We start from the raw sequence: 23,401 nt of genomic DNA, 5'->3' as shown, positions 1-23,401 counted from the left end.
GGGACGGGCTGGCGGAGCCTGGAAGAGAGACAGGAGCGGTGGCCGGGGCTCGCCTCCACCGGTGCCCCCGGGAGCGTCCCCGGGCTGGGCGGCTGGGTCGGTTCCTACCTTGGGGGCAGAAGGATTTGGGGAGCTCAAAGTTGGGAAGCAGCTGGAGCATCGGGGGGCCCCAGGGGCTGCACCCCGAGGGCTGCAGAGGTGGGAGCTGCAGCGGGGGCCGCACCATGGTCCCTCCTGCCTCGGCTGCCAAGGACTCTCGGCCGTAACCAGGGTGCAATGTTGGGGCGCCCCGTGTTCCAACGGCCCCGGCGGCCCCGCCCCCCGGCAGGGCAGGGGTTAAGGGGGCTGCAGGCAGCTCTCGGCGTGGGGGCAGGTGCCTTCGGCTGGAAGCCTCGGTCCCTTCCCCGAGCTGGGACACGCTGGGGGTCAGCGGGACGGGGAGGGAGCCCCATGCGGGGGCGCTGGGCCGGAGGGGGGGCTGTGCGGGGGGCTGTGGGGCCGGCAGGTGTTGCACCAGGGGGCAGCGGAGGTTTGAGCTCCAGCCCTCGCGGTGGTCGGGAGCCTCTGGGGGAGGAGGAGGCCGGTGGGGAGCGAGGCAGTTGTGTGTATCCCGGCGGCAATTCGCAGAAATCCCTGGATGGGGTCGGGAGGCCTTGTCCTGACAGCAGTTTCCACCTGCCGGACACCAGCTGGGAAGAGCCTGTGGCTGTGCCGAGCTGGGAAATTCCTAAAACCGGTGGGAGATGAGACCTTCTTGTGGCAAGGACTCAGGGCGCCAACGACAAAAGGTGCCCGCCTGGTCCTGCTCGTTGGACACGACTCGTGGGGTGGGGGATGGTCCCGGCCACGGTGACCGCGCGCTGGTTGTGTGTGAGGGGCTCAGTGCCATGAGCAGGACGGGAGAGCAAAGCTGCTCCCCTGGCTTCGGAGAGAGCAAACATCCCAGCGGCATCACTGGGGACTGCTCATGTGGCAACTGGGCCATAAAAAGATGAAGTTTCCAACCTCCCCAGCTCCTCCTGGGGAGGGAAAGGGTTGAGGGGGGCTGGGGTGCCCCTGGCCCCTACAGGCGGCTCTTAGGGGCTATGGGGGCAAGTGGTTTTTGCTTTAAACAGTATTTTTCAGGGAGGAAAAGGACAAGTTGATTCAGCTGAAGCGTGTGGGGATGAGGCTGCACCCGCAGCCTCCTGGGGCCACAGCAAACACGTTTGTGGCCATTTTGCCCACCCTCCCACGTGCGGCATTGACTGGAGGGACGCAGAGTAGGACACAGGACCTCAAGGGGTAAGGTTCTGCATCATCACTCGGTGGCATGCGTTCCCCCAGCCCCACCCCCACCCCCCTCCCGTAGTGCTGTCAGCTTTTAGCCTCCTGATGGAGAAACACAGAGCTCTGGATCCCCCCGGGAGGGGGCTGTGCCTTCCCTGGGTCCGTGACACCCGGGAGGGGATGGTACCCGCCGCTGCATGCTCCCAGAAAAGGACTGGATGCTGCACAATGTCCACCGATGAGGTGCTGGGGCAGCTTGTGCTCTACAGGACCCCAGGGACCGAGTCAGAACATCCCCTCCTGGTACATGGAGGATTTGGCACTGCCAAGGGCATCCTGGTAGGAACAGAGACCTCTCGCTCCCGCTGTGTGAACGGTGTGTGGGGTGGGGAGCTGGGGCACCTCCTGCCAGGAACTGGAGGCCAAAGATCTCTTCTGGCCCATACCCCGTTAATTAAATGGATTGCTCTCTTGTTAGCGAGGCGCCTCTGGCTGCAAGACCGTGCACGTAACTCGTGGCAGGGACCGATGCCCGGGACATGAAGGCAACCACACTTTTAAAAACATAAAACTTTATTTCATTTCAGAGAGCAGCTGAGCAGCCCTGCTCCTCGACACACACCATCCCAATGCCTTGCGACGCAATGCTGTGGCAAAGGGCCTCACCAGCCCTATCTGTAGGAATTCGCCTTGTGTTTAGGCAGGAAGGTGAAGCTGGTAGGTACGGGTCCCAGAAGCATCTCGCTGGAAGAAAGAAAACCAAACCCAAACAAAAATCAAGGAGAGGTTTGTGTTCAGTACAAGAGCCACCAGTCCCCAGCCAGTGCATGGCCCTGTAGCTCTGCAGCGACAGTGACTGCAGTCAGATGTGTCAAACCAAGCCTTTACCCTCCCCAAAACCTAGGGCTGCTGCACAAAGCCACCGCTGGTGCTGAGCTTCAACCCTGAACCCCAGCACAGGAGGGACCCAGCTGCCAGGTATAGGCAATGCCCTTCTTGCTGAGAGCTGGTGCCAAAACAGCTTAAGTTTGGTGACCTGAATGCCACCGGGTTTGGTGACCCGCTCGCAATGACGCACCTAAAATCAACGTGAGCCTCTGAAAAGTTCCTCCCCACCTCTTAATGTTTAAGGTCAGGTCCTAAACCGATGTAAGCCAGTTCTACTGCCATCAGGTTTATCCTCGCTTAAGACTTCAACTAGTTCTCACTTTGGAACGCACATTGTATTTTCAGGTCAGAGTGACTTTCTTTTAGTCAAGGAGGTTTAACTTATTTCCTAGATGCTGGTTCAGTACAGCACCACTACAGCTTTCCGTAAGACATGTCAGAGGGAGAGTCACAGAACTGCACAGCAAGAGACTGCACCTACAGCACAGCAGCAGAAATAGGGCGCTCGGAGAACCCAGCTTCTGGTCAGCATCTTAAAATGAGCTTTAACAAATAAACCTAAATTGCTTTAAAATCTTGAGTTCTGGTGCCTACAAATGCCTATTATGTGGCACTGTAAAGGCCACAGGTTACAAAGGTTTGCGCAGCAGCATGCAGGCAGGTTCCGCTTGAAAAATGGCATTTAAAAATATACTTCTAACACGGTTTTGGGCAGCCGTTCCCAGTACTAACACAATGGGTGAGGATTAGCAAAATCAGAGAAGGCTGTAGCCACGCTCCGTTTTTGCTGATCTCTGTTTCCCCGAGATGGGAAATAGCAGCTGGCTGCTCCAGCTCTCATTCTAGCTGGCTTGGAGCTTGCGGAGTCATTTCCAGCCAGTGCCTGGGGACTCGTGGGTGTGGGGGAAAAGTTTCCTGATCTTTGCTGCTTGAACTCAGAAATCAGGTAATGAAAAAAGGAGAAAATGCTCAGCTCTAACCTGGGGATGGGGACCACCCCCCTGCTTGGTGTCTGCATGGGCCTTGTGGGCTGGGACTGTCTGGGCAGAGCACGGAGCGATCTGATGCTGAAAGCCTGAGATGTCCCTTCACTGCGCTCCGTTAGTTCCTACAACTGTCCTGGGATGAACAGCATGTCATGAGAGAGGTCAACTACCCCAGATTTGCAGCGGGTACAGAATGATGGGCTGAAGCACAGAGAGGGATGGAGAAAGCTCTTTATGGCAACTTCAAGCTCAGTTAAAACCTCCAAGTAAAGCGCTGGTTAACCCTGGCTGTTCTCTTACCACCTCTTAAAACTGATGGGAGTCATCACCTCCTCTTTGGAAGATGCATGCGTGTAGAGGAATGAAGCTGGGTTAATTAGCATTGATAATATACAACTGTGGGTTGGCTTCAGGGGTGTCGGGTTGGCTGATGTAGATAAGGTGCAGCTGTGGCTGGTTCTGTTAAGTGGTTGAGAGCTAATGGAGAGAGAGCAGCAGAGGGAGAAATAGAGAGGAAGAAGAGAAGAGAGTGGGCCCTGCATGAGGTGAAGGCAGCAGAGGGACTGTATGAAGAGTATGCTGGTATGAGATGGTAAAAGACCTTGTTGCAGCTTGGAGAGTGCTGCAACATGTGCAGGCAGAGTGGGGCTGCGTGGGGCTCTGTGATGTCCCTTCCTAAGAATTTCAATGAAATTCAGTGCTTTATTACCTTATTTTAATCCAATCATCCACGTTTTGGCTTGCCATCAGCGTCTCCAAATAGTCTCTTCCCATGTAGTAAGGTGGCCGCTCATTAATTTTCTGAGGTAGGTGTTCTAATAACCCAACTGGAATATACCTGCAATGCAACGTAGTGGCAGCATGTGCTATTGTTCAAAGGGTACGCACTTGCTGCATTACAGATCCTCTCAGCTGGGGAGAATTACCTGCACAGGAATGAGAGCCATTCCAGCAGGAACTTCCTCGTCTTCTCCACTCCCTGAGTATCTGACCCCCAGTGCTCAAGGCCATAGTTGGTGAAGTCTTTGAGGATATCAAATCTCTCGCTGGAGGAGATATCCCAGTGTCTCTGCTCCTTCATTTCAGTGAAAAGCCATGGTTTGATGAGTGCCCCTCTGTAGCCCCAAAAAAATGTGCATTGTTATTCCCATGACTGATGTTTCCGAGGATGCCAGTTAATTTAAGAGGCTCACGTGCAGCCGATGCTGCTTTACTTTCTCAATTTCAACAGGAAGCTGCTCTAAGCTCCCACAGATGCAAAATGACTTTACTAATTTTTAGAGTAGTTTCACCAAGAGGAAAGATCTCATGTTTTGGGTTTGCTTAGGTATATTTTAAATTCCATTTTTCCTCTTGCACCAACAGAGCTCAGAAGCAAAGGGGAACCACAGGCACTTGCCTTGCAATCATAACCCCCGAAACGCCCATCTGCATGGCTCGATTAGCATCTTCGTACGACAAAATATCACCGTTTCCTGTCCAGAAGGGAGAAGCCAGAGGTCAAAGGGATACGTGAGGGCAAGTCAAAATGAGTTAATCCAGGCATGGGATAAAATTCAAAATGGACACAAGGTCCAAGAGCCAGACTGTCCAAAGGGGCTCTGGGGCTCCTGTTGAGACTCTCAGGGATGTTCTGGATTAACGTTCCCCTTACAAGGAAAAGCAGAGCCTTCTCCCCTCCCAGCTCTTACCCTGAAGGTTTAGCTGGGACTCTTTGTGCCACAGTGCCCAAGGGAGAAAGCACCTGCTAAAAACCAAGTGCTCTGTATCCTGCCTGTCCCCTCCCCTCCTACTCTGCTCAGCGCTCCTCTCGTCTGGCCCAAGCACTTGGGCAGATCCGCGCTGCACCGGAGCTGCTGCATCATGTAGGGATACCCCAACCTTTCCCCCAGGCTGAATGTCCTTGGGAGCCTATTCTCGTATTTTTTAAAGGCATCTGAAATCAAACACGCAGCTTTTCCCAGCCCACGTGACAGAACAACAGAAAGACCTACCAAAAAGAGGCATGGGGCTCGCTATTTTTGCACATTCTGCTATGTAGTCCCAGTCAGCACCCCTCGTGTACCGCTGCTCCCGGGAGCGGCCGTGAAGCTGGGGAAGAAAGTGGCAGTGAGCCCTCACCGAATGTGACTGTTCACAGGGAAGGGGAATATTTCCTGTGGGCAGGAACTACCCATCCCCGTGCCGACGGGCTGGTCCCATCGCTTCCCCAGCCCTGCTGTGATGAGGCTTATTTGGCTGAAACCTCTGTTCCAGGGCACTGCAGGAACCATCTCCCTCTGTAACGGATGCAAGGCTCAGCAGCACCTAGGAAAATACTCTCTGCATCTGGATTTTTCTCTGTCATTAGCAGAAAATGCTAAGAGGTAGTACACAGCTCGTCAAAGGTGCTTGAAACAGCTACTCAGTTTGGGGAAGGGTAAGGTCACCCCCACATCGTGCTCTAGGCTGACATGCAAGCAGAGCCCCCCCGACACCAGCCAACAATCTCACGCCACAGCAAGTAATCCCTGTACCGTGACCATGGATGCTCCCCACTCCCGGATCTTGGGGATTATTTTATGAGCCACATTAATCTTTTCTTGCACTCCTGTCCGTATCTTCACAGTCAGTGGGACATCCAGCACCTGCAGAAACGGGAGAATGAGGCCAGGCTGGGGCATGAGATGGCTCCACCAGCTCATCTCCCACCGCTGGCAGGTGGTCTGACTCACCGAGTTCATCCCTCGGACGATCTGTTCAAACTTGTTGGACCGAGTCATCAGAGCACAGCCTCCTCCCTAGGGGACAAAACATGGCGCAGTCAAGACTCTCTGCCTCCTTGCGTAGTGAAGAGCCTCCGTGGAGCTGCCCAACAGCAGCCCTCTGCTCAGGGGATGCAGGTAAGGCTTGGAGCATCTCAACACTTGGAGAAAGTCTTACAGCTCTCTTCCTTTCCAACTTCTGCCTTTGACAGGCAGAGACAGCAACCATCCCCTGCTCTTTGGACCGCTGATTTGCCTTCTGGCTCAAGTCTAGCGCCCATAAAATGCACGGGGAGCTCTGGGTCAGACTGGCAGGAGCAGGTCACACAAACATCTACCGAAGGAAGCAAAACACACCGCAGAACATCTTCTTACCTTCTTGTAGACCAAATCAATGGGACAGCCAACATTGATGTCTACAAAGTCCACTTCAATTGTCTGGTTCAGGAGCTCTGCACACTTGGTCATCGTGTCTGGGAACGCTCCCTCCAGCTACCAAAGGGGGACAGGTTGCACGGGTTCAAGAAGCAGCTTTTCTCCTCTGAATCGAGTTACCATTTGTTTGGTTATCAAGATGATAGCACTCACCTGCACCCCAAAAATATCTTCGGTATGATGCCGTTTGAGGAGAGCCCACTCGGAGGACTGGCCCTGGAGCAGGTTTGTGCACACAGCCATCTCTCCGCAGGTGACGTCTGCCCCGAAGCGCTTGCATATCCTTCGGAAAGGGAGGTTACCGCACTGGAAGAGGCAGCAGAGAGATGGTTTGTCAGGAGATTTGCTCTGTTCCAAAGGTGGAAATGGCACATTTTGACAACAGGACAGACAATTTACCTACCGTGGTCAGTGGAGCCAAGTAGAGCTTGCCTTGGATTTCCAGCTGGAAAAAACACAAGAATGGAGGAGCATGTTAGCAGAGCTGAACCAGAAGTGGTTAAATGGGAAGATGTTCCAGCTAATAATTTTATCATTTGCCTTGGGTAAAACTCAGTGGGAAACCCAGAAAACCACCCGTTTTATTCAAGAACTTCAACTGTTCCCTGAGAACATATCATTTGGATAAAGAAACCAAAACTTGAACCGATCTGTTTGCACTGCTCAGCTTGGAGAAAACTCAAAGCAGTTACAGATACAGGGGCTAGACAGGCTGGCTAATGGATGCAAGGACGGAGGTGATGATGAGGAGGATGAAGGCAATGCTCTCACCCCGGGAGAGGACCATGCAGCACACACAAACGCACCAGCCCCAGCCTCAGCTCTCCTTGCGGAACATCCCCACCCTCACACAACTCAGCCCCTACCCTCCACCAGGCACAAGGGGCTGCAGCTTCTCTTGGTTTTCACCCCTCCAAGGACACCACCGCAGCCCCCAGAGCTCACCTTCCCGCATCCTTCCCCTCAGGAACGCAGTGCCCAGGCAGCTCTGTCCTCTGCCTGCCTCTCACCCAGCTAAGAGGTCTCTTCTGTCTTCCCAAGCACAATCTCAACCACTTGACAGGCACACAAGAGACGGCAGCCCTCGACCAAACTCTCACCTTCTTCTTCTCACACGATCGCAGCTTTATCGTGTCTTCGTCTGTAAGCGGGCCCACTGTTTTGATGGAGGAAGCCTCCTGGTGGCCTGTGGGGCTGGGACTCTGTGAGGTGTCTGTTTTGGGATCCTCTCCCTGCACTGGCAGCACAGGACATTCGGGGCTGTCCCCCAGGCTCTCCTGGGGTGTTGCGCAGTTGGACACCTCTTGCTTCTCTGCAGAGCACCCCGTGGCTTTGCCTCCCTTCCCACCATCGCTGTGGGGCTTGGCCAAACCACGGAGATACTCGTCAGCCTTCTTGAAGCTGAACTTCCTCTTGCGCAGCTGGTGCTGGAGGTCCTTGGAGAGGTTGTTCCTCACCAGCGACTTCCCTTCCCACTGCTTGGTCAGATCTGCATTGACGATGTTCTGGTAGCCATCCCCGAGGTGGGCCTGGGCGAAGCGGCATGTCACGCCATAAGCGCACTTGCCGAAGGTTTCAAAGAGCACGCAGCTGCGCCCCAGGTCAGCCGGCTTGGTGGCCATGTACTCGCCGATGTCGTGAAGGAAGCGGCATCGCGGCCCGAAGTAGCACTTCTCTGCACACCCCTTAGAACAACGAAGAGGAGGTTAAAACCTCTGCCCCCCACTTGCCTGCCCGGGCGTGCCTGTACCTTCCAGCACAAGCCAGATGAGCCTGGGTCTGCCCCGGCCCAGCCAGGGGCCAAAACTGCTCCGAGCGCCCCTCACTCCCCATGTCGCTGCCCCCTGAAACACTCCCAGGAACGTGCTGCAGAAGGGCAGTGACGTGCCCACTTGAGGGGATATTTTAGTGCTACATGTCAGGGAAGCTGACACTTGTTCTTCTCAGCTCATCCCACTTCACCCTCCCCAGCCAGCTGACGGAGGCGGTTCTGCCAGCATAGCCATGCCCTCCCTGCCGGGAGTGTCCCCTACGTGGTTCTACCTTCCATGTGCTTTCCTAGACTTAAATGTCAATGCAGCCTGTCCTTGAGCAGGAAGGGCCCCCCAGGGTCCCAGACCCCCTGTCCCAGTGCGGAGCAGGGCCCCCGCTGCCCTACCTGCGTTACCGATGGGCACAGCCTGCGCTGCTCGTAGCAGGTGGGTTTCATGCACGGCCTGCTCTTGTTCTGCCCCCGTGCCCGCCTGCGCTCCACGGGCTCCTTGTCCTCTGCTCCTGCATCCTCTTGGCTTTCCCCATCCTCACTGAGCTCCTCTGGCTTCACCCGCTTGGCAGGGGGCTCGCTCTCGCAGCCGCTGGCCTCCTTCTTCTCCTCTCCCTCCTCCTCCACCTCTTCCTCCTCCTCCTCCTCCTTGCTGCCCGGCTGCCCGCCAGCCCGCAGGTAGGCATGGAACTGCTCCTTGGAGGCCAGGAACCTGTGGAGACAGAGGCAGCCCCCGCTGTGTCCCGGTGGGTGCCCGGGATGTAGGGAGAGGGCTCTGCTGGGTGGGGGGGGCTACAGTGGGATGGGCACAGGGTCGGGGGGCTATGGGGGGGCCGGGCAGGAACTGGGGGGCTATGGAGAGACTGGGCACCAACCGGGGGGCTACTGGAGGGCTGGGCACGAACCGGGGGGCTATGGAGAGACAGGGGGGTTACGGAGAGACTGGGCATCAACCAGGGGGCTATGGAGGGGCTTGGCATGAAGCAGGGGCGCTACGGAGAGACTGGGTACGAACTGGGGGGGTTATGGAGAGGCTAGGCACCAACCGGGGGGCTATGGAGGGGCCAGGCACGAACCAGGGGGGTTATGGAGGGGCCGGGCATGAAGCGGGGGGGCTACGGAGAGACTGGGCACGAACCAGGGCGGTTATGGAGAGACTGGGCATCAACCGGGGGGCTATGGAGGGTCCGGGCACGAACTAGGGGGCTTATGGGGGGTCTGGGCACGAACCCGGGGGGTTATGGAGGGTCCGGGCACGAACTGGGGGGGGCTATGAAGAGACTGGGCATCCACCGGGGGGCTATGGAGGGGCCGGGCACGAACTGGGGGGGCTACGGAGAGACTGGGCATCAACTGGGAGGCTATGGAGGGGCCGGGCACGAACCGGGGGGGGCTACGGCGGGGCCCGGCACGTACCGGGAGATGGCAGGGCCGGGCACGCAGCGGGCCGGGAGGACAGGGGGGCCTGGGACCCGCACTCACCGGGCGCGGACCGGCGCCACCCCCGCAGCCGCCATGCTGCCGCACGCGGCGGTGACGCGAGGGGCGGGGCCGCGCCACGTGACGGGGCGGCACCACGTGACGGGGCGCGCGGCGGGGCGGCTATAAAAGGCCCAGCGGCGGGGTGGCGGCCTCACAGCGGCCGGCCGGGGAGTGCGGGAAGCGGGCGGCGCTCGGTGCGGCCGGCCGGCCGGGCGCTGTGAGGGGCGGCTGCGGGAGCCTCTGAGCCCGCTGGGCTTGTTGGGGGAGACCGCGGTCCGCCGGCTGCGGGAGGGCCTGGCGGCGGGAGCAGGCCGCGGCGGGGAGTGCCCAGCGCGGGGCCCGTGTGGGGAGACAAGGCCGGTGTGCGGCCTTGCACCAGGGAGCAGTGCCGGCCCTTGTAGTGCCTCTTCAGGGTTTCTCTTTTGGGGCACCTCCAAAAGTGCAGTGAGGGATCCAGGATTAACGGGAATTAGCACCAGATGCTGCCCCAGGCCTGGCTCCTGAGCCGGGCACGGCTCATCACGGCTGAGGGACCCCCTCAGCAGTGGAAAAAAAAACACTGGAGCTTTGCCTCATGACTGCTGAGGGGTTCCCTGATTTGGCGGAGGGTGATTGTCTCTTCTGCCTCTACGTAGCTGTCAGCTGGAGCAGGTGGAGCACTCTGCAGCAATGCAGGGCACTTGGTGTGGGGGTTTTGTGTGTTTGGGAGATTTTTTTAAGGAGTAAATGCAAGGCCCAGTCACTAGGTGCTGGGCCTAAACCGAGGGGGTGAGCCATGCCTGCACCGCTGCCTTGGGGCTGTTCCATGGGCAGAATTTTGTTGCAGCTGCTCTGGCAACAGGATTTTCTATGTTATCCTTTCGAAATGTTTTCAAGCTCAACCCAGCTGAGCTGTGGGAGGGCTTCGTCTTTCAACCAGTGGTGGCCCATGGGAAGAGCTGGTCTGTCCTCTTCTTCACAGGCTGTGTGCTCTCCTGCCTTCCCCCTGCCACGGACAGGGTGGGTGGTGGGGCTGTCAGGCAAGGCTACCTTGTCCCTGGGGACTGGGGTTGTCCTCAGATATGGGCTGCAGTCAATGCAAAATGGACTCCAGATCTGCAGTGCTGCCACATGTTCTTGATGGTTGGATTAATGAGGCTGTCCTAACGCAGTGAGCAAGGGCTGGTGCTTATGAGACTGACCGGTGTGTAAAGTCTGCCCTTGCGTTTGGTATGTGGGAGGAAGCTTACGCTGGAAACCAAACTGATGTGTCAAATGTGGGGTGTTTGGTATGTGACAGCATGCACTGGCCTCTGCTCCCTTCCCTGTAGCTGCTGTGTCTTCCCCATGTGTTTGGGGCACTCGTTACACCCCTCCGCGGATCCGCAGTCCCTGCATGCCAGGAACAGCCACCACCTCATCTGTGCACAGGCCTTAAGCAACAGACATCTTGTAGCGAGGGGGCTTGATGTCTCACGGGGTGATGCGTTGAGCTCTCCTTGATCAGGTTCCCTCTCCATCTTTGGCTCGCATCCCTTCCTCTGCAGTTACACTCAGTCACTTACACAGCCTTGTTTGGCTAGTGCTTGACCTGGGCTACCGAGAGGGCAAGAAATAGCTGTGAAGTCCAAATGAAGAAAGACTTGTACTCCGTCTTCCCTGTTCCCTGCTGTGCACTGAATCTGAGGGCTTGCCAGGACCTTCTAGCCAAATAATTACCTCTTTGTTTCCATAAGCCCAGGAAAGTGAAGGCTGGAATGTGATTCCAGCCCTGCATTGTAGTGCAGGTATCAACAAGAGGAAGTAGAAGGTGACTTGTGGTTTTTGCCTTTAGGGGCTGCTAGATGCTGGTGAAGAGCAGCCGTGCTTGTGACGTCGGGGAATTAAGGCAGCGTTGAGTTTGTTTACAGGCATGTAAGAGTTGTGTGTGCACATGGGACAGAGGTAAGATTGCACATGGGGCTTTAATTTTGGTGTTTTCCTGTTTTGTGTTGCCTTAGTGCAGTTGTCTCCAGATGCTCCATCAGAAATGTCTTTTGGGAGGAGCTGGGAGCTTGGTAGGGTGCTTTTGCTGTTGCCAAGGGTGGGCAGGTTACACGATCAAGCCAGGCTGCTGTGAGAAGAGCTTTTGGCTGATTGGGTATTAATTAGTTTTGGAGTGAAATATGAGGAATGCAAAATACTATTTTAAGCTTCAGCTTGGCTGAGGAAGGAAGGGAGGAAATGAGGCCCTGGAGATTAATGAAATGATTTCACTGATGTTTTTGTGGGGCAATAAGCCTGAAGTCAGAATGCTTTTGACTTGCTGCACTCAGCTGAGGTCACAGACTTTTGCATCTAATCCCTTCTCAGGGCAGTGGCTCAGCAATTTTACGAGGCTGAGCCTTGGACAAGCTTCCCAACAGACCCTGGGGAAAGGTCTGAGAGCACGGCATGAAGCCCCTGGGAGTGCCAGCTCTGCTGCAGCCTCTCGGGCACTGAATGGGAGCCAGCTGCAGTCTGTGTGTTGTGCATCAGCACAGCTGCTCCTGCCCAATGTGCTGAGGGCTTAGCCATGTGCAGCCGAGCAGCTCGATGTTCACCTGTGGTTGCTTGAGGACACATACAAAGGAAGGCAGGGGGAATCTCTGCTAGGTACAGAGAGGTGCTGCTCTTGTTGGCTGCTTTAGCTTTTTCACCCCTTGCTGTCGTCATGTCATACTGAGGCTGGAAGTGGGGCCAGGGGAGTGAGTAGCTGTGAAATGTGCATTGTGGCTGCCTGAGCTGGACGGCTTTTGTTGGGAGTATAGTGCTTTGATCGCCAGAGCTCTCATGTCAACATCCTTGAGCAGTGCTAAAGCAGCTTTGAAAAAAAACGATACCCAAGAACTCACTGGGAAAGGCCGCGTCAGGAAAAAATGAAAGGTTGATTACAGGAAAGTGTGATTATATACAGGGAAAACTAAGTCAGAAAAAGTTCAGCTTCTTCAATGTCCAAGTTAAACAAGACACATGTATTCATGAAACTACCCCTTCCATGGGCTCCCACATAAGCTGGATGTGTCAAGCCCATGGTTCTGGCTACTACACCCAGGCGTTAGCTGAAAAATGAGGTTCTGTAGCAGCCCCAAGAGGTCGCCTCCACAGCTGCAGCGGGGTGAGAGCAGCAATAGAAACTTGGGCTGGTCGCATTTGTTTGCATGCCTTTTATAGCAATGCAGTAATGTTCTGACCACCTTTGCTGGCTGATTGTGTAGATGGGCAAAGGCCGCAGAAGGCAGGTGTGAGGTTTGCTGCTGGTGTATGGGAGGGTAGCTAGAGCTGGAAGTGAACTCTCGGGTCCTATCCATCTTCTGGTCAAAGCAAAATCCATTCCTCCTGTCTATTGTCTCATCTTTTATCCGGTCTTGGTTTTAAAGCCCTGTGCAACAGAGCTTCCAGCCTTCTGCAAGGGAGACTATTCCCATTGCTCATAAATCTACTATCAGGAAGCTGTTTCCAAGATTAAACCTTAAATGTTTCCCCTCTCTAGTTTCATGTCCCAGCTCCCAATTCCCTCCTGCCGTAATCACCAGGTCTGAGTCTCCTCCCAGCAGCTGACCGTTTATGCATGCTGGGGTCTCCATACCCCACACCAAGACCCTGAAAGTCGCTTTGCCATGTCTGCCCCTAGAAGGTCTGTGGTGGGACACTTGGGAAATGGGGTGTGCTCCTCAAATGCTTATAAATGGCTGAGCCAGGCTTTGGGTGGGCAGTTGTGTAATGGCATTTAGAAAAATATCTCTTGCTGTCATTCCCTCTTGGCTAGTTTAAGAGCTGTTCAGAGAGCTGACTTAGCGTTTGGCCCATGGATGGAGTAGTTAAAGGTCATTATCTGGGCAAGGCCTCTGTGGTTTTGGGATAAGCTGTCAGTGTGCTGGAAGTGGACTGGAGTTGAGGGTCTGTTGTGGATGTTGTACCACCTATGGCAGGAATGATCGTTCCTGAAACTGCAATAATAAACCATGGTGGTGAGCCCTTGGAGCTGCAAAATCTACGTGGTGTGTGGGCAGGGATTTCTAACAGGGGAGGGAGGGAAATGTACAGGACGTCTGGGTTCGACTGGGGGTGGTGGGAGCGAGGGAGCAGCGTGTGATCCTGTGTCTCTTGGCTGTGGTACTCAGCCCTGCATTAGTAAAGCTTGGAGAAGACCCCAGGTCTTTTCATCGGACCCTAAAATAAGACAAAGCCAAGGCACCCATCACAGCACAGGCTGATTTCTTGGCGCAGGCCACGCTGCATGACAGAAGAGGCAGGATGTGGCTTTCCCCAGCACCCCTGGGCACTGGAGTTGGGGAAGGCCCCAATTCTCCTGTTCTCACAGCTCTTGGGGCTTTTCACACCTACCTTTGATGTCCCTGGCAGCCTTCAATGCCCTTGACCCTGCTGTTCCCAGGGCCATTTTGGGGCAGCTCCTTGGGCTGGGAGGGGGAGAGGCTCCTGAGAGGGACCCTTTTCTTCTGACCTCCCCTGTCACCTGAGGCCACCCCATCACCTTTCCATGTAGGTTGGCTAATCCCCTGTGGCTCAGTCCTCTTTTGAAACTTCAGGGGAGTTGAAGATCTGGACAGCAAAGGTGCTTGCCTTCAGCCGGTCCCTTCTAATGCCCTGTACTACCAGATAAAATCTTTGGTACTTTTTTATTTTTACATGAAAAAGCAACACTGAGATTTCCTCCTGACATTTAACTCAGTCAGTAAGTGACAAACCAAATAAACATTCCTGTTTCACTGGGACAAAAGCTCCAAGATCCTGCTGTGACTAAAATATTTCATCATTTCCGAAGTGAAATGTTTCAGTTAGAAAAAATAAGAAAAGAAGAAGAACTAAAAATGACACGTTTCAATGTTTTTCTAATTATTTTCTCCATTTTGGCTGAAGCTATTAGTCAAATTTGGCCCCACTTAACAAATAGTTTTAGAACCTTCCAAAACTTCTATTTTGGTGACTTTTCCCGTCATTGATGAATAACAGTTTGATCTCTGTCCTGGTCGCCAGTGCAGCGCATGTTCCGATTCACCCCCAGGTGCTTTGCATTCTGTTTTCTGCTGGGACCTGCTTTGGCACCCCAGCCACCGTGACTCCTGCAGCTTCCTGGCTGCAGAGCCGCCTGCCTTCCCCCAGGCAGCCTGGGGCTGCCTCTACCCTTTCCCATGCTGGATGCATGTTGAAATGCACATGTGTGCATACTGGGTGTTCTCACGTGCTCAGGCCGTAAGACTCTTGCTCATCTATGTGTCTCTTACAGGTGGATGGAGCCTCGGTGCTACACAGTGATGGAGCAGGATCTTTTTTGCAAGACCAATCCCATGCTATCCTAGCAGTTGCAGCTTGTGTCATACCTGAGCTGATCCTCCATGCCAAGTTCCTCCCCATCGCTGGCACAATGTATTTGCTGGATTCCAGGTGAGCAATGTTTTTCTCCCCAAAAAACTGGCTGCTATGAGTGTGTTGCCTCTGCAGCTCAGCAGCAGTCCTGGAAATGAGCTGGGGAGCTTGCAAGCTGAGGAATGGCGAGCAAGCTGGGATCTTCCCTGTTGCCTCTGTTTGTCCTCATGCCTGCTCTGCCTGCATGAGTCAGAGAGGAACAACATCTGCTGATTTTTAGGGTCACAGATGGTTTGGTTTAGCTTTAATCGTGATAGCAGGGCCTGCGACTGACACATGGCTGTTTTCAGTGGTGGGTGCTGAGGTTCAGAAACAAAAAGCTAAAGCATGTTCTTCTGTTAGTCAGTTTTGGACCTTACCTCGCCTCAACCATGATTCACCCCATGCAGTGACCCAGGGAACTGCCCTGCTCAAGGATGGATGTTGCTCCAGGAGAGGAGCAATGGTGGGGAGGTGGCAGAGCCTAGTCTCTCTCCTCACGCTTGTGCCCGAAGCCTCAGGAGGAGGGCTTTGCAGCGCTGTCTAAAATCACAGTCCTTTTTAGAGCTCCCTTATGTTGAATTTTGGAGCCAGTTGTTTCTTAGCATCTTTTGGTAAATTTTTGCTCAGTTTTCTTTGTGAGGCACCTGAATGAAGGAGGTTCTTTGAATCTCCTCTCTCCCATTCCCTTCTGCATATGAGTTGGTGGTTGACCCTTTAACAGTGGGACAAGCAGATACTACCAAAGATAAACAGGGTGGGTGACCCATGCAACTTCCTTCACTGCCCTCTTCAGCATCCAGCTAGGAATAGGGCTTTACAAGGAAAAAACCCTGCAATTTCATTTAGTTTTGGACAATAAAATCTCGGTGCTAGCTTTATCCAAAGTCTTTCTTAACATCTGATTTTTTGTACACTAGGGTAGAAGTATTTTTTTTCCCTTCCTCCTCCTGACTAAAAGGTAGAGAGGACTGATGCAATGTCATCTAAACTTGGAGCAGCCTATGCTGCAGTGGCTGATGAGGTTTTGCAAAATTAGAACCACCCCCAGTTTTCCCCTGCCTTCCGATATGATGGTGTGCCAGTTTTTTATCCTGTCTTTCTTCTGGAAGACTCACCATATGCCTTAAAAAACTGAGTATTGGAGGCGGTTGCCCTTGCCTGCCTTCAGTGTGAGATACCAGTGTATGCCAAGGACCTTGCCCAGCTGATGGGGAGTCCTCTTTATCTTAAGGGATTTGTAGCCAGGCGGTTTCATTTCTGTGCCCTGCATAGCTGTGCCACTCCAGGCTGCTCAGTGGTGCCTGGGGTATCGTGCTAGCACAGTGACTGCAGCGTTCCTGTGCTGGTCGCTGGCGTCCAGCTCAGCTGCAGAGCATGCACTTGGCCCGTATCACTGTAACTTAAAGGCTAGCTCAGCCTTTTCATGAAAGAGGCAGCTGTGCCTATAGTGTGGACATGGGCCCATGCAAATGAGTAGGAAAAGAGACAAGAGAACAAGCAATATTGTCCCCAGAAAATTGTAATTGTTTTTGAGATGGAAAGATGTCATTTCACTCTTCTTTCCTACAGCACAAGGGAGAAAGAGCGAACCAGCTTTGGTTTAGCAGTTCTAATAAATATCGTGTGTGAGCTTTAGGGTGCTTATACAGGACAAACCATCCTTTCTGGCTTTTTGCTGCACTCAAACAGCTGCTGGCAGCTCTGCTCATGCTCTTGGAGTGTGACAGAATAGCAGCACTGAGAGCAGCCATTAGCTTTGTCCAAGTAGACCTTGGCAATGCCTTGGGTGTGAAAAGTCCAGAAGAAAGCAAACGGGCTTTGGCTGGGGTCTTGGAGCCTGAACGTGAGATGTGCTACCAGAACTCGCTGTACTGGTAGGGAAGCGAAGAGACTGCAGTGTTTGCAATGAGCCTTGACACTCCCCTTCCTGAACTGGAAAACTTCCTTCCCATTTGTTTCTCCCCCACTATCCCCATGTCCCTTCGCAGCAGGGATTAATAGACTTGCTCTCTAGGCTGGCTTAATACTGACATGAGATTGCATCTCTGTGTATTGCTATGTGTGCACCTTCCCCCTGCTAACAACAGTTGAATCCCTTGGCTAATCTCAGCAGCGTTTGGCAGGGAGGAAATGTCTCAAAAGCATTGAATTCCTAAAAGTTTCATGGGGGTGCACAGTTCGGTTTAGTACCCAAATTTGTGCCCCCTCTAAGGGAGGTCTCGGGCAGTTGGCCAGCTGACAGGGTGGGAGCTCAGCAGCCAGTGGGCACATACAGCTCCGAAGCCAGCTGCAGTGTGCCCCAGTTCCTGCGTGGCAACGCGGGGAGCAGGTACAGGGTGATGGAGGGCATGGCAGGGAAGGGTACCGCTACCTGGGGGGAGCGTGTATGTTGGAAGGGTGTATGCATGTGTGAGATCTGGCATTACTGCAGCACAGGGGCTACAACAGGTACAGGAAGGAGCTGTGATTATCGATGTGTGAGGAGAGATACAGGAGCTATAGGACATCAATCCATAAGGGCTTCTCCTATTCCCAGTACAGCCCCTGCTCTCAGCAAAGCAGAAGACAGGTTCCGTATTAAAATGTGCAAACAGCTCTATGTTAGCACTAAGAATATAACCTTCCTTCAAATAAATCCCTGAAAGCCACCTGAGGTGAGTCAGGGATAGGTAGCCAGAGCCTGTTTGTGCTGGTGTTGTCCTACAAGGCAGGATTGCTAACACAAGCACTCAAGCAATGCATCTCTGTCCAGCTGTAAAACTCTTTTCCATAGAGTCATACAGTCTTAAGAACAGGTGAGGATTTTTCCAAAGCTTTAATTTAAGGAATGGGGTGTCCTTTCCTTGTTAAAGGTAGGATGGTGGTCCCCTATGTGCTATTGAAAAGTTTGATCAATTTCTCCCCACAAAAGCTCCCTGTTTCTCTCTCCTTTCTCCTGTGCCACGCAGTGTTGCACACCAGGCAGCGTTTAATGAACTTGGCTCTGGAGAGTCTGTCTCCCTGCAGCTGCTTTTTCTGCTGCATCTCTGCAAATCATCAATATTCATGTGCTTCATCGGCAGAGCCTCTAAAGGGCTCTGGAAATCTGGAGCGGGATCCAGTGCTGGAAAAGTCTTTCCTGTGTGGGGTCAGGGAGCAGCGGGCTGTGTATTTGCCACGAGAGGGGGTTATGAGCCTGCGAGAGCCCAGGAGTGCGTGCTGAGGGTGCTGTGGCTCAGTGCTGGGTACCCAGGCAGGTCCTGGCTGGAACGAGCATCACCCTGCAGCTGCGCTGAGCAGAGTTGTTGTGTGCTTCAGCTTACTGGGGCCACCCTGGTGTGCAGTCTTGCCATGGGGATGGGTTGCAGAAGGCGCCTTTATCTCACTCCGCAGGCTTTGCTGCAGCTTCATCCCGTTTTCCCTGTGAAAGATGGGATGACAGTGGATTAAGTTGCGATAAGGCCCTGTAAGTGCTGATGGATGGTTAAGTGGGATGGTGTTTAACAGGGGCTGTGACACCTGCCACAAGGCAAACGGCAAGACAGAAGCACACTTGGCAGGGAGGAGCTCAGTCCTTGTTTGCCCGCAGGGTCTTGCTCCCAGATGACCTCGTGAGGGAGAGCTAAAGCAGGAAGGTGATTTTCCTGACTGCAGACGGGGTATGGACTGCTTCGCAAGCCTGCCTTCCCCTCTAGGCTGGTTAAAAGCATCACTTGAACGCATTTTCCCGTGAGCTGCTTCCACTGATGTGTACCGTTCTCTCCTTTGCAGTGATGCAACTATTTGTGTGATTGCAGGAAACGGCGAGTTACTGATCTGGCTGATCCTGGTTATTTTTTTGCCCTTTCCCAGGACAGGAATATTTCCTTCACAGGTGTTGCTTGAGTATAGTGTGTTCTGGGGTCTGAGCTAATCTGCCTGCAACCAGCAGAACTGAAACTAAATTATCCTAGCATATTCTCATTTTGGTCTCATTGTGGGTGTCAGGACACTAATTTGATATTTGCCCTCCCTGCTCCCTGGCCTTTTGCTCAGAATTTGAAGCCTTGGGAACAGTAGAGGTTCTGGGTCTGTGGTGTCCAGCTGAGTACAGGCTGTGCAGTTGCAGCATTTGCAGTCCAGTTCTTCTGTGAAGTATCCTTTATGGTCTGTCTGCTGCACAGAGATGACTAATAGTCCCCAGTCCCCATCCATCAAACATAATTAGGTCCATTTCCTAATGACCCTTTGGACTGCTCAAGTGGGAGCTGAGAGGAAGATGGAGCACCTTGTCAACGGGCATCACTTCCAGGAAAGAAAACTAACAGCCTCTTCAGCAATGCTGGGGCTGGCTCCAGGGTGGGTTGCAAGACCCCAGTTGCTGGACCAACAAACATCAGGAGCCCAAATATCTGCTTAAAAGGGAGAGAAGCCCCAGATGATAAAACCCTTAAGGTTCAGGATGAAATCAGGTACTTGCTGATATTTTGTGCTCTTCTGTGCCATGTGCAGTCCTGACCAGTGACCTGGATTCCTGCCTCTGCCTCCCATAAACTGGGGGATCCTGGAGAAGTCTTAACAGTGTTTTTCCCTGAAGTGGCTATGGTTTATTTTTAATGAGAAAGGATTTGATTTTTAGAAGATATTGATTAAAATAGAATCAGAATCTGTTTCAGAGAGAGTGTTGGTTGGATGAGTGTGTTTGTTTATTTTATTAGTTTTTGTTGGTTTTTACATAGACGTATCCATTAGGCCACATGCCAAGGAAAATGTGGAGGGGAGGGATTAGGCTAACACAACTGTGTCTTCTGAAATGTTCATTAATCTCTATTTTATACAAGGAAATTTTTTTCCAAAGGTCACAATTAAAACATATTCCAGTTGACCTCGTAAGTTGTCCTCCACTCTCTGATTTAGTACCCTGACAAGAAAGATGTCCTGAATCTGAATCTGACTCTTCCTGTGATTTGGCGGTTAAGTTGGTTTGTGTATGTCTTTTTTTTTTTTTTTTTTTTTTACATCAGGGATACTGAAACATCTTGCAGGCTCACAATTGTGTTCCTTCAAGAGTGGACATGTGGTAGCTCAGTACTGGTAGGGTCTCCACACATTCTTCACGTGTGCTTCAGATCCTGTGTCTTTCGGCTGTCGTTCATTGCAGTCACCTCCTGGCCAAGGCTCGTACACTTATACATGTACCATGTTATCATTGAACAGGTCAGTAGGTCCATGCAGGCTCTGCAGAATAAATCCTTTTTGAAATAAAGGCTCTGCTGAGCTGCACGGAAGCCAAAGTGAATTGTTTTGCTGGTTTAGCTTGCTGAAATGGTTCGGCACAGGGTGTGATGACTGCGTGGGCCAGGGCGGCTGTCCAGCCAAGAGGGCAGGGCTGAGGCAGCCAGCAGTTGCACTGGTTTAGGCTTCCACATAACTGATGCTGTAGCTGCTTGGGTTTGAGCACCCTGCTTTGACCTACCTCTCTGCCCAGACAACAAATCAGTGTTGCATACAGCATAAGAACCAGAGTCATGGTCCTCCAGGTGTTGCTTTTTTCTCAGGACAAGTTATTAGTGAGCCTGACTTTCTTCTTTGGCTTTGCTGTCTTGGGACTCTGGCTGGCAAGCATAATCAACAAGGGCTGGGGTTTGTAATTCCTGGCACAGAAACAGCATTAATGGATTTGTTCAGTTCTCTTTTATCAGCCTTTCCAGCCTGCCTCTTATCTCATTACTTTGGGGAGGGCTGAGGTGGGATTAAAAGAACGTGAAGGCCTGATAAATGGAGATAGAAACCAAAGTGTAGAGGCAGATCAATACAGGTCCATCACGAAGACTTGCGGAGAGCTTGCGGGGCTGGCTGGGTGGACCCAGGCCCTGGGGGAATGAGGCTGCCATGGGATGGTGCCAGAGCTCAGGGACCCCAGAGGAATGTGTCACAGCAGTCATGAAACCTGTTGGGCTGGGTGAAAGTGGAGCATATGTGAAGGCATCTGGCACTTCGCTTTCTGCAAATCAGTCCTGTGCTTCTGTTTTCCTGACTCAGCAGTTTGCTGTAGCACTGATTAGCATCTTGGCTGAATGAAACTTTCCCAGGCTTCACAGTGCTGCAAAGAGTTGCTGGTGCCTCCTGCATCTAAAGAAGCCACTTAACATTATTTGTACTCTTCTCCCCCAAGAGGTGAATGTATTAGTCACTGCGTAGAGGGCTCAGGATGGAGCTGGGATCTGGAGGAGAGGCAAATTGGTATGGGAATAAGGATGCCAAGTTTGGAAACTTCTGAGCCATCTAACACACCTAAGGTTGCCAAGGGAGTGGAAAACGGGTCTTGTGGGAGCAGGTTTCTCTGTGCCTGGAGCAATACCATGAGTGACCTTTGTCCTGGATGCTGGGCAAGTTGGTGCCTCCTTATGCATCCTTCTTTTTTCTCATCCTCATAGGCTGAAGGGGAGTATGTACTTATGGTGAGGCTTCTAGGCAGCCTTGTTGTCTTCCTGGAGGCAAGGAGCAAGTCTCCCTGTTCAGCACAGAGCCACCCATCAGCACATGTTGTGGTTTTGGGAATTTTGCCTCAGCAGCCTGGTTCTAGTGTGACCGCTGACACAAAACTGGCTTGTACTCTACAAGCAGGAGAGGGCTGTAGGGTCCTTTCCCTGCAGGGCTGCCCTGTGTCTTGCTTTGCTTGGGTTCGTGAGGCTCCTAGCCTGTAGGAAGGTGGGGAGGGGTGAATTATGTCCTTCCTCTGTGCCCGCTAGGATTAGCGTGGCAAGGACTTTGTGGTGGATGTGGACACTGAGTACTTTCATGTGACAGTGCTGCGTTTCAGCTGAGCTTTGACACAAACCCAGCCAGGAGTCGATACCTAGCTTCTCAGAGTGGCTCCTGGGGCATAGCCCTTGGACCTGTCTTCCTTTAAACCAGTTCTTTCTGTTCTGCTTGGAAGCACTGAAAAGCATTCCGGGGCTCTGCTGGGGACCTCTTTTGACACCAGCTCTGCTGTCCTTCACTAATTTCTCCCCACACTTTCTCAGGTTTCCACGTCCCCTGTGTTTTCAGAAGAACCTGGGAAAAGCTTTCTCTTCACCTGGCATTGGTCGCAGATCTCTGCTCAGTTTCTTTCCTCCCTGCTGTCTTTCCCTTCCCCTGATTCCCGGCTTTAATTCGCCTTTGCTTATTTTGAATACAAAGCTCCTCCATCACAGTGTTTATAGTTTGCAAAGCCTTGGGCCCATTGCTTATTCTCCTTCTTATATCCCTACTTAACTGCCTTGGCTCCCTGTGCCCTTTCTCTGCTTCCGAAGTATCCACGATGAATCACAGTCCCTGTCCCCAGCTGTCTGCTGCATAGTTCCCATATCCCAGGAACCCTGTTCCCAGACATTGCAGCAGTTCAGTCAGAAAGCCTTCCTCTTTCTCATCCCTTAAAAATTGCTTTCTCTGGAGTCAGCAGCACGCGCCTTTGCCTCTCTCGCGGGCCTCTCAAGGCAGGAGCAGCCTTGAGCAAGATCTGTCACCCGCACGGTGCCCAGGCCGTACCCAGTGTGGGCTGGATGGGTGGTACAGGCATCCCCTCCCTCCACTGGTGCTCAGAGCATCCCCACCTGCTTTGGAAGCTGCCGAGTTGATGCTGGCTGGCACTGGGCTTATCTCCCTAGCACCAAGTAAATGCCATCAGCCTGGTTGGTATCCACTTTTCCATATCAGCTTTTGTCATGGTTTCCCTTCGTCTTTTCCCAAAATAGGCTGGTCTGCTCTAAAGCACAAACGCCCTGGTTCCCATCTTTGCAAGGGTGTGGTGAGGAACGAGTGCTGGCCGCATCCCAGCTCTGTTCCCCTCCAAGCGCTCCTGGACCAGGATTATATTTTTATTTTTATTTTTTTTAGTGAACTGAATCTTCAGGCCATGTTTTGTGTCCAAACAAACCAAGCAAAGCTGATGTTCTTGCACCAGTGGGGACTGAAGCAATTGGAGAGCGAGTGTACAGTGAGCAGAAGACAAGTGGGATGAGGATGTGGGATGCTTTGGTCTGAGACTGAGTCAGCGAGTCAGAGCCTGGTGCTGGGGAAACAAACCCACGTCCTCTAGTCGGGGCTTGCAGAGGGGAGGGAAGGAGCCACGCAGCTAGCCCAGCGGAGCTGTACCAGCCCAGGGCTGGCGCTGTAAGGAGCCAGGGGCGCAGCATGTGCCAGGCCTGTGCTGCAGAGCAGGAGGGAGGCCAGCCAAAGGGCAGGGAGCGTGGAGCGTGTAAATGGTGAGGCAGGGGCCAGGGTGGGGAGCTGATGGGGTGGCTCGCTGCAGCAAAGCCCTCCTTGGTCATGGTGCTGTGGTGGGACCCAAGCAGGTCCAGGTGGGTGAGAACAGCTCTGCTCTTGCCCTGGATGGCATCTGGATGAGAGCATCTGTGCAACAAGGTGGAGTGTGGGCAGAGTGAGCTCAGGCCCATTTGCTTCTCTCCAGAGAAGTACACCCAGAGTTGAAATTTCCTGACTGCTGCACTTTTCCTGCCTGTGAC

At 53.2% G+C, this 23,401-nt stretch overlaps 1 protein-coding gene and 1 long non-coding RNA gene across 3 annotated transcripts in view; one reads left to right on the top strand and one right to left on the bottom strand.

The window, feature by feature from the left end:
* Nucleotides 1-1,821: 1,821 nt before the first annotated feature.
* DUS3L (dihydrouridine synthase 3 like) lies at nucleotides 1,822-9,622 on the bottom strand. The gene is made up of 13 exons (XM_056338013.1): nucleotides 9,567-9,622; nucleotides 8,481-8,796; nucleotides 7,423-8,007; nucleotides 6,726-6,767; nucleotides 6,476-6,628; nucleotides 6,263-6,379; nucleotides 5,858-5,923; nucleotides 5,660-5,770; nucleotides 5,138-5,234; nucleotides 4,543-4,618; nucleotides 4,070-4,258; nucleotides 3,853-3,981; nucleotides 1,822-2,013 (listed from the first exon to the last, which is right to left on the bottom strand). Exons 1-13 carry the CDS (start codon nucleotides 9,599-9,601, stop codon nucleotides 1,941-1,943), a joined length of 1,989 nt encoding a protein of 662 aa, XP_056193988.1. The 5' UTR covers nucleotides 9,602-9,622; the 3' UTR covers nucleotides 1,822-1,940.
* Nucleotides 9,623-9,716: 94 nt separating this feature from the next.
* Nucleotides 9,717-23,401, top strand: part of LOC130148897 (uncharacterized) — a 30,236-nt gene continuing 16,551 nt past the window's right edge. For both annotated transcript variants that reach the window (XR_008821693.1, XR_008821694.1), the window contains exons 1-2: nucleotides 9,717-11,489; nucleotides 14,812-14,969. This is a non-coding gene — a long non-coding RNA (uncharacterized LOC130148897). The remainder of the gene's footprint in view (nucleotides 11,490-14,811; nucleotides 14,970-23,401) is intronic.

Source organism: Falco biarmicus, chromosome 4 (genome assembly GCF_023638135.1).
Source record: "Falco biarmicus isolate bFalBia1 chromosome 4, bFalBia1.pri, whole genome shotgun sequence".
In the NCBI taxonomy this organism is placed as follows: domain Eukaryota; kingdom Metazoa; phylum Chordata; class Aves; order Falconiformes; family Falconidae; genus Falco; species Falco biarmicus.
The sequence above is the reverse complement of the archived record's forward strand: the minus strand, read 5'-3'. Positions and strand labels throughout refer to the sequence as shown.